The sequence below is a fragment of the Camelus bactrianus genome, chromosome 2 (assembly GCF_048773025.1).
Source record: "Camelus bactrianus isolate YW-2024 breed Bactrian camel chromosome 2, ASM4877302v1, whole genome shotgun sequence".
Classification (NCBI taxonomy): domain Eukaryota; kingdom Metazoa; phylum Chordata; class Mammalia; order Artiodactyla; family Camelidae; genus Camelus; species Camelus bactrianus.
Window position 1 is genome coordinate 92,582,384 of NC_133540.1, and position 10,702 is coordinate 92,593,085.

Below are 10,702 nucleotides of genomic sequence, written 5' to 3' on the forward strand. Positions count from 1 at the left end.
TTAAAATAAGTTTAAATTTTGTTTTGTTAATATTAAAATCCTAGTACAATGCTGCTTGAAACACTATGTGTTTCTTATCTGAACTATAAAGCCAGCTAGCAGTTAAATAAAACCACTTTTTAAAAAACTAGGTAATAAGTAAAACTAAGTTTACTTTCTTAGTATTAAGAGTAGGAGACATACTTACTGATGCCATGTAACTGAATCAATCACTTCTCCCCCAGCCTTCAGAAAACTAGGAAAAAAATAATCTATTATGTTGTCACTTAAACCTTATATGAACAATATATACACGCAATATATACACAAGAGTTTTCTTTTCCCTAGAAATTGGCCAGTTACTACTTTAGGATAAGGCAACAACACAAACTTCCTAATTCTGAGACAGATTTTATCACAGGTGCCATATGCCCCCAAATCTTTGGTATTCTGAGCTTGTCAGTGTTTCCTCTTTTGGTAACCCTTCTAATCAGGCAACAAGCTGTTTAATAATAGGTGGCTTATTGAGGATTCTCCACCGACAAAAAATACTAGTTTTAAGAGAAGTGGTTCTGTTTCCTCTGGTTCTTACCTCTTCAGCATCTTAACAGTCTTTCCTCGAGGCTGGCCAACATCAGGACCATAGAGTTTTGCATTTTTGAAAGCAGATTTTCCTAGAAGTTTATGCAACTCAATAAAATCTTCCCCTAATTGCAATCCATCGATGAAAATACCAGCCTTCTTCCGGAAACTGTTAGGTTCTGAAAGATAGCAATTCTCAAAATAATTGCTTACCTAGACATTTTTTATTTAGAAGCAAACATAAAAACAGTATCTAAAAGAAAAAGAGAATTTTTCATATTACAAAAGCTTAGAATTCAAAGGCAAGGAAAGTAAAACGTCTAGTTATAAAGAAAATATTCTAAGAAAACAAAAATTTAAGTTATATAACTGAAGTATGAGGAGGTAATAAAACAGTTTGGAATTAATAATGGGAATATTAAACCAATGGATATTCTGGGACTAGTCTGTATCCAGTATTTAATAACCTAATTTAGTTAAAAGATTATGTAGGGAGAAGTCATTTAAAAACCAAATACCAAAAAATAAGTAAAAAAACCCCTAATTACCAACCACCCTCCCAAAAAAGGGGGGGGGCATAGCTTGGTGGTGGAGTGCATGCTTAGCATGCATGAGGTCCTGGGTTCAATCCCCACTACCTCCATCAAAAAATAAATAAAAACCTAATTACCACACCCCCCCCAAAAAAAAACCCCAAAACAAAACAACAAAAAAACCCCAAAACAACACCCCCCCCCAAGAAAAAACGATTACTACAATGTAATTAAGTCTTATTGAGAATGTTTATTCACAGATATGTGCAAGTGAGTCTGGAAGCAGCAAAGCTGAAGAGACGGGAGGGAGGCATGGAAAGTGTCCAGTCTACTTCCCCACATTACCTTACCCTTCTCCTTCACCCTGGAATCAGACCTTCTCTTTGTAAAATGGGGCCCACATGATGACATGACTCTTTTACTCTGAAGAGCAGAAGGAGCTGGGGATGAGTAGCGTAGAAAAGTAGGGAGGGAGGGATGTACAGGGATGGGTAAGGATGGGTTCAGACAACCTATTATTCATGTAGTTGCTGCTGTGAAGTTGTTCACCTCTAAGATATGGTTGCCTCTGCCCTTCCTTCTATGTTGTTTTCAGGGCTTCGGCTTGCCAGTTATCCTCAGCATCCTGATCCCCAAATCTGCTGCTGGACTTTATCATTCACATACCACTATGGACATGTATCACTTCTTTGCTTGTTTTCCCGTCGGTCTGGCTCCTACCTCCAGAACAGAAGTCTCAAGAGAGCAGGGACCTCATTCTACAGCCAGACTGCCTGGGTTCAAATCCTAACTTCTCCTAAGATTCCTCTAACTAATAATTGCCCAGCATCACACAGCTAGTTAGCTAACCTTTTTGTGCCTCTTTTGTCATCTATGAAATGAAGGTCATAATTGTGTTCACCTCAGAGTGATTGTAAAGAAAAAATAAGCTAATACTTATTAAATGCTCAAAACAGTGCTTGGAATATAGTATGTGCACATGACACTACTCCCTCTCACTTCCCACTTTATCTTCATTCCCATTGGCTGATGTGTGAACAAAGCACTGTAAATATGTTTGAATGAATGTGGCTAATCATTAGCACTTTAGTTAGAGTTTATAAATAAATTTCTTGCGAAAAAGAGTGAAGAAGGAGACAATCAAGAGCTCGACCCAGGTAGGATTCTATACTGGAACTTCCAGCTTGAACCTATCATGAGTGTTGGGATGGGGTTGTTAAGACTAAGACAAGCTGAGAACAGAGGAAGGAGGGGAAGGGTAAAAGCAAACTGCTGAAGTCTAACCTGTCAAGTGTAAGAGGTCTAAGTGACCCTGAAGATCTCAAGGGAACCTGCGAGCTGTGGAAGTGCTCAAATGTGATGGAAGCTGGGCTAAGTGATAGGAATCAGGATACAGAAAGGAATTTTCTGCCACAAGTCATTCCAAACTCACACTGTTGAGCACAAATATTCCAAGGCAAATGATATATTTGCTAATATTAAAAAGAAAGTCATAAATAGGAACAAATAATACCAAAGGGGAATCTCCTTATAAATGAAATGGGGGTGGGGGACACTTACCATTGCCTAGTTCCCAAGAAATGTTATAACCCTTGGAAGAGCAGTAGTCCAGGAGCACCTGAGCATTGGAACTGTTCCAGTGCAGATCTGCAGTTCGCAGTAATGCATTTAGACCAAAGATCAAGTCCAGTCCTGAGCAATTGGCAAAAGTATACAGCATATCCACCGAGCTTCCTAAAAGAAAAATGTTGCCATTTCATGATTAGGTTGATACCACAGTGATAAAGATCTCCAGACTTGGTCTTCATAATGAATTACTATTTCTGTTGTTAAATGGAAGGAATTCCAGTCCTAATGGGGACCTATGATTATGAATGAGTCAACAAAATTGGAATGGCAAATTAAAAAAAAAAACACACATCAATGTGACTTTATTTGCTTCAGCTGTTGAATCAAGTCCCATAGAAGGTAACAGAGGCTTTGGTCTGGCACTTGGGTTTTGTTCACGTGACCTCAGGTGAACTCAGGAAACTGCAGTGTGTGACTCAGTGCTCAACACACACAGGCCAGACTTTCATTAGCCAACACAAACCCTGCTCTTCATAATCTAAAAATCTCTACTCACAAACGCAAACATAAAATAGCTTGGTAAATTTCTTTACATTTAAAACTTTAAAAAAATTCAAGTATATAATATATTAATTCAAAATGAATGGAATTTTACATTTAAAAAGTGACCTAGGGCTCTAGGGCTGTGGTTTCCAAACTCTGTGCTGAGGTGCCCTGGGGAGTGAATTCACTGGTGTGGTTGGTCATCAGACTTGGCAAATAAAAACACAGGACACCTAGTTAAATTTGAGCTGCAAATAAATAATAATTTTTTAGTGTATGTCGTGTAATATTTGTGAAATACTTACACTAAAGAAATGATGGTTTATTTGAAATTAAAATTTAAACCAGGAAACCCTACTCAGAGGGGCACTGCAGGATCTTTCAAATTTGCAAGGGAACACTAACATCTATTGGGCACAATAAGAACTATTACTATTCGGTTGTTTGGATCTAACAGCTTAAATGAAACTCTTAGGCACTTCTTTTGGGCTAGATGTGCTGTGAAAAAAAATTACTGAGTCACTAAGGGACCATTAAAGCTTTGGAATTTTTTTACACCATTTATTGTTTTATTCTTTTTTTTTTAATCGAAGGATAATTGATTTACAATGTTGTGTTAGTTTCTGGTGCACAACATAGTGATTCAGACATAAAAATATGGAACGCTGCACAAATTTGTGAGTCATCCTTGCGCAGACCCCATGCTGATCTTCTCTGTATCGTTCCAATTTTAGTATACGTGCTGCCGAAGCAAGCACAAGCTTTGGAATTTTTGAACTCAGTTTTTTAACCCTTAACTAGCCTATGCTCACTTTTTGAGAGTGGCAACAATGTATTTTTGAGTGTCATCTTTAAATCACTTATTATTGAATAGGTCCTGGTGATTTTAATGTGTATTTAGAGTTATCTCTTAAACAGAAATTCACTCTTAATGCTCCTAGTTTAAGAAAAAATCACCCAAAAACTCTATCTGGCAAACTTACACCCTTTCTCCTACAAAGTGGCTTTGTTTCTGTTTTGTTTCTGTCTTCAGCCTGAATTAACTTGGATTACTACAGCAGTGAGACCCTAGACTTAATACTGCCAGCAGGCTGAGGGGCAGTAACGACACTAGCAAGCTATTTTAGGTGTTTTGATATTTGCTGTCACCTACTTCCACAAAACTGCTACCTGTCATCACCGAGCTACAGACATCAAGGTCTGAAAAACTCTCTGGGTCTTGCAGGCCAGCGTTCCATGGGATATTAGAGCCACAGTGGAGAAGAGGGAGGGCCTGTGGGATTATGGAGGCCTCCGCAAAACCCCACCCTCATTTTTCTATGAGGAAACTGACACCCAAAGAAATAAAGCATTTTGCCCAATATCACATAGCTATTAGGGCCTGTTATAAAGGCCCTGTGACTGCCTTAGTCACAGCTGTATTTTAGACATATATTGCAAATCCTGATGTAGAAAGGGTCCTAAATCAGGAATCATAGACCTGAGCTCCAGGCCCCACTCTCCCACTTACAGACTGAATGATCAGGGGTGACCCCTCCACCTGCATGAACCTCAGCTATGCATCTACACTCCTGGAACTAGTACCATCATCTGTCTACCTTACAAAACCAACTTGAAACAGTACATGTGAAAACCCTTTGCAAACCGTAAAAAACTCTTACAGATATAAAGCACTGTTGTTGCCTAGACCCTCTACAAAGATTACAGCATTCTCAAAAAAAACTAGAATGTTTGCATTTGAGAGTGTTTATTCAGTTCATACTTTATTCTTCCTCTGTTTCCTCACTTTGTCCTAATACACTCGGAATTTATGTAGCTTTAAATGCTATCATATGCCCTCTATAACATAATAGTAACATCTCCTAGAATAAGGGCTGTACAATACTGATCGTGAGTCCAGTCTTAAAAATAAAACCCCAGTCTCTCCAGCAAATGGTGTTGGGAAAACTGGACAGCAGCGTGTAAATCAGTGAAGCTAGAACACTCCCTCACACCATACACAAAAATAAACTCAAAATGGATCAAAGACTTAAACGTAAGACAAGATACAATAAACCTCCTAGAAGAAAATATAGGCAAAACATTATCTCACATACATATCAGCAGTGTTCTCCTAGGGCAGTCTACCTAAGAAATAGAAATAAAAGCAAAAATAAACAAATGGAACCTAATTAAACTTACAAGCTTTTGCACATCAAAGGAAACCATAAGCAAAACAAAATGACAACCTACGGAATGGGAGAAAATTTTTGCAAAAGATGAAACTTACAAAGGCTTGATCTCCAGAATATATAAACAGCTCATACGATTTAATAGGAAAAAAACAAACAACGCAATCCAAAAATGGGCAGAAGACCTAAACAAGCAATTCTCCAAGGAAGACATACGAATCATCAATAGGCACATGAAAAAATGCTCAATATCACTAGTTATCAGAGAAATGCAAATCAAAACTACAATGAGGTATCGAGGTATCACCTCACACCAGTCAGAATGGCCATCATTCAAAAGTCCACAAATGACAAATGCTGGAGAGGCTGTGGAGAAAAGGGAACCCTCCTACACTGCTGGTGGGAATACAGTTTGGTGCAGCCACTGTGGAAAACAGTATGGAGATTCCTCAAAAAATGAATAGACTTACCATATGACCCAGTAATCCCACTCCTAGGCATATATCCAGAAGGAACCCTACTTCAGAAAGACACCTGCACCCCACTGTTCACAGCAGCACTATTTACAGTAGCCAAGACATGGAAACAGCCTAAATGTCCATTGACAGATGATTGGATAAAGAAGAGGTGGTGTAGCTATACAATGGGATACTATTCAACCATAAAAACTGACAACATAATGCCATTTGCAGCAACATGGATGTTCCTGGAGAATGTCATTCTAAGTGGAGTAAACCAGAAAGAGAAAGAAAAATACCATATGAGATTGCTCATATGTGGAATCTAAAAAAAAAACAAAAACATAAATACAAAACAGAAACAGACTCATAGACTTAGAATACAAACTTGTGGTTGCCAGGGAAAGGGGGGTGGGTAGGGACAGACTGGGAGTTTGAGATTTATAGATACTGACAGGTATATATAGAATAGATAAACAAGTTTATACTGTATAGCACAGGGAAATATAGCCAAGATCTTGTAGTAGTAGCTCATGGTGAAAAAGAATATGAAAACAAATATATGTATATTCATGTATGACTGAAAAACTATGCTGTATGCCAAAAATTGATACAACACTGCAAACTGACTATAACTCAATTAAAAAAAAAAAACCCAGCCAGCCTACTCCCTCCTCAAAATAAGAATAAGAAGACTCAGCTAATTAATTATCCAATTTCCAATCATTATCCAATCTCGTCTCTCTTACTATATGAGAAGGTGAAAAGATCCCTAGGACAAAGAAAATCTAAATGGCACATTAAACACTGGCACTGACTGTTACACCATTTTCGTTTACATAAGTGTGTTCAGCATCCAGTGTGGGAGTGGGATGATGAGGAAGAAGGTGGAGAAGAAGGAGAGCAAAGAATCAGTTTATGAAATAGGATTATTTTAATAGAGAGGCCTCCTTTCTGCAGTCACACCCGGAATTACATCTGTAACATTGCTTCCTTTCCCTGCCTGAACACGTTTACAGTGTGAATTCATATCCTCATGACGAATGTTTTTGTCATCTACTTAAGTGAAGCACACCATCCAGTGGGTCCTGTAGTTAGGAAACTTACCTATATCTTCTAGGACACCTGTTTTAAAGGTGAAGGCCATCAACTAAGCAATGAACACAGTAGACGCTATGTCTTCTATCGTGCAATGCCACCGCAGGTTACTCAGGCATTACCAACCACGGCCACAGACACAGAACCACGCGTGGAGACATGTGTTGGCTTCTTAGATGTGTACCCCTATCATGAGTTGGTGCCCAGACTAAGTGCAGTAGATTTCTATCTATATGTTGCTAAACCATGCAGATTAAAATAGAAAATTTCAAAGCAGAAGTCAAATGTTTCCAAATGCAAATGAACAATCTGTACTTGTCATACATCTTAGCATTGCCAGCAGGGTGGCTGGAATTATAGTGACCCAGCAACAGAGTTAGTAAAACAAGGGCTTTTCCCTGGTGTAGAAACTACGAAGGCCCAAGTCCCAGAGGCAGGAAAGAGATGTTGAAAACCTACCATCTTGGTTACAGAAAGATCATGTGAGGTAACAAACATTTTTAAAGGAAAATTTAAGGTAAATTGGTACATATTTAAGATGACCCCCCTTCCAAAAAAGTGAAAATCTATGAATTACCGAAGACCATGGGGTCTTCTTCTAACAGGACTATATCATAACGATTTATTACAAATGAGACCTTACTGCTGTAGGTCTCTTGGACTTCTGTCATTCCTTTAGTGGGATCTGAGAAGGCCCTGTCGTGCCAAATTCCACCATAGATCATATTATTAAGATCAGAGTAGTTCCCCGCTGCCTCCTGTTTTAAAATGCAAAAAGTAATTTAGAGGACTACATTTTTTATTATATATTATATAACCTATTTTCTGATTTCTTATGTGTCATTTTTCCCCTGTGTCTTATACATAAAAAATATACAAATAAAAATCTATTGTATAGTAAATATAATGTATAGTAAAATCTTACAAAGATAAGTAATTTACTGTCAAATAATGTACTCTTAGAAATGTTGACTAACCCAATTTAACTTCAAGATCACTTACTTTTCAAAAGTCAAGAGAATACAGTTGTAGAGTCTCTGAGCAGGTTATTTCCTTAACTGAGATCTGGGGCAACATCGTTCCTTAGTTGGATGTAAAACACCAACTTTCAGATAAAAATCTATTTTATAGTTAGATAACGATTGTTCCGGTTGTTTTAAAGCCCTGCATGACACTGTGATCCCATTTTAAACACTGGAAAAACTGTTTCTGTGAATGGAAATAAATTCCTGATTGGTTGAGCTAGTCCTATGTTTGCACAGCCACAAGGGAAAGGAAATGAGAATGCTGCTTGATGGCCAGGACTGCCTGGTATGGCCCACACTGCCCTGCCCTGATGCTACACAACACATCATAGGGGCTGCTTCATAGGGGAGCGGAGACAGAATGCACATGAGGTGTGAATGGTTTTCACATTTCACTCTTCACACTTTTGTATTTTACTGTCACACAAGGAATGTATCCATTTCTTCATTCCTTAGCTCTTTAGAGCAGTAAGGGTCAATATTAGCTTGTGAATGAATGATTCTATATTTTACTCTGTGGCTAGCAGGCAAAGTCAGGTTGAAGAAAAAAAAAAAAACCAGAAGTTTGGGATTCAAGAATGCCCATTAACTCTTGTTAACATTTGAGGATTATGCAGCTTTACACAACTGCTACAGCACTGTTGGATTTAAGCCCAAGGTCGAGCCATCCAAATATTTTGGGGGCTAGGACACCTGCAGGGTGCCTTTCATTTCTTACTTGAATAGGTACTGTTCTTGAACTTCTTCTGATACTGTTCTCTGAATAGCAGTTGCTCCTGGAAGGGCCATTCCAGCTGTAGTCTCTTCTCCACATCAGAAGGGATGGATCCAGATTTGCAAATATCTGCAAATGGAGTAAATAATTTAAGGACTCTGTTTCACAGTGATAAGGTTGTAATCTCATACATTTATTTATTTAGTTAGTTATGTAACTAAAACAGCATATTTGAGTTTCTGGTTATTAGGCGTGAGATCAGAGAAAGATATATTCTGTTACACATGTCAGATGTGCTGGCTAACCAATCACCACACACACACAGAAACCATCCAAAGGGCAGGTTTCCTAAGAAACAGTGGGCATATACTGGACATAGATACACTGGACATAACTTTAAGCTATTTCACAACTCAGAAGGCTCCTCAGAAACTTGAAATTACTAGGGAACACCACTGAGGGAAAAAAAGAAAAGATAGTTCAGTTCTTTTAAAGGTTCACTTTGAAAATATGCAGACATTTGTTCTACATGGACTGTATCTGCTTTGTGATTTCCTCTTGCCAAAATGGTAGGACAGGGAATGTTGACATTTATTCCTTCAAATTTGGTATCATCAAAGCTCCTAAGACCACAGCATGTGTGCCTGGACAAACCCACACTGCCTGGTCAGGCAGACCATGCTCTTTATCACAAGGCAGCAGGGCTGCAGGCACCCGCTGCCAGGACAGGCTGACCCGGTGACTTCCTTTCTGGGAAGCTGCACATTCTGGCTTTCTGGCAGCCGGGGCCTCATCCATCCCTGTGCTCACAAAGGATGTTTCAGAAGCACTTGGATAATCCCAGTGACCCTCCGCCTGCCCCTAGGATGAAGAAAATTGATGCACAAGGACAGTTTCCTCTCAAAACTTATGAACCTTTTGAACGCATATGACTGATGAGAAAGGGCCAGGTCTAAACATAACCCAACAAATTCTTCCAAGAAGACCCTTCTGCTTTGTTTCATTTTTTTCTAATTACTGTTCTATCAAATTTGGCCCACTTACTAACTGTTCTAAGTACTTCCTAACTGCAGAAAATAAACAGAAGGAAAATCTGTAGTATATAAAATAATGAAATACTGTTCATTAGTGTATACATCATGTATACTTTATTATAATTCAGTGATGTACACGGTATTCTTAATAATTGTTTAGATAATGATTTAACTTCTATTTGATGTCTATCACTTATGAAAGACACCAGGCAAATCCTCGTAGCTCCCTAGGATGCTTCTTAGATGAAGTCCACAGACTTCTAATATCAGAATTGCCTGAGGAACTTGCTAAACTTGTAGCCTAAGTTTGGAACCCAGAAATCCAAATATTCAAACTCACCCCAGGTGCCTGTGTAGAGTCAGTAAAGTTTGAGAACCATTGCCCAACCAATCAAGTCTTAAAATTCCTTCCTAGAAGCAGAGCACATTTCCACGTTCCCTTGTTATACCTTTCATCCACATTCTATTTTCGGAATAAAGGGATTTCAATCCAGGGCTGTGTCTTCAGCAGGAAATATTCCCTTCAGTTTGGTGCATTTCTACCTATAGGCCCCTCTTCAGCTACAATCATTATTCTATTTATAGTGCAATTAACCCTCGGTTATGCCCAGCACACCTTTTGTTGGTTTGGTTATTTTTCTGAGGTCTCACAAGCTTGAAAACATCAGGAGGGGGAAAGCTGCCCACTGCTTCCTCCTCCTGTGTAGGTGCCTCCACGGGTCAGTTGGGAGCCCTTCATCCCTTACTAATTGTTAGATGTGGGTAATAACACTTCTCTGAGAATACTCATGACTGACTCAAGTGAATTCAGATATATGGGTAATCTGTAAAAAGTTTCACCCTGGTTGCCTTGAGATTGCCAGTAACTTTTCTCTTCAAAGGTTGGTTCCTTCTTGGGATCAAAAATGAGAAAGTCTGTCTTGGTGCCACCAAATCTCAGGTACGCAGGAGACAAACCTCTGGCCAAAGTACGAAGTTTTGGAGAACTGTTTTGA

The 10,702-nt window shown here is 38.8% G+C and overlaps 1 protein-coding gene, 1 long non-coding RNA gene and 1 other non-coding gene across 4 annotated transcripts in view; 1 reads left to right on the forward strand and 2 right to left on the reverse strand.

The window, feature by feature from the left end:
* The window catches only part of LOC141573928 (uncharacterized), a 38,200-nt gene that overhangs the window by 22,139 nt on the left and 5,359 nt on the right, over positions 1-10,702 (forward strand). The window lies entirely within an intron of this gene.
* HPSE (heparanase) overlaps positions 1-10,702 on the reverse strand; it is a 31,193-nt gene that overhangs the window by 11,376 nt on the left and 9,115 nt on the right. For both annotated transcript variants that reach the window (XM_074346424.1, XM_074346428.1), the window contains exons 2-6: positions 10,548-10,693; positions 8,677-8,802; positions 2,655-2,828; positions 572-740; positions 188-235 (exon numbers count right to left, since the gene is read on the reverse strand). In XM_074346424.1, the coding sequence (XP_074202525.1) occupies positions 188-235; positions 572-740; positions 2,655-2,828; positions 8,677-8,802; positions 10,548-10,693 (663 nt within the window). The remainder of the gene's footprint in view (positions 1-187; positions 236-571; positions 741-2,654; positions 2,829-8,676; positions 8,803-10,547; positions 10,694-10,702) is intronic.
* LOC123615492 (U6 spliceosomal RNA) lies at positions 3,858-3,964 on the reverse strand. The gene has a single exon (XR_006723081.1). It is a non-coding gene; the product is annotated as a U6 spliceosomal RNA (small nuclear RNA).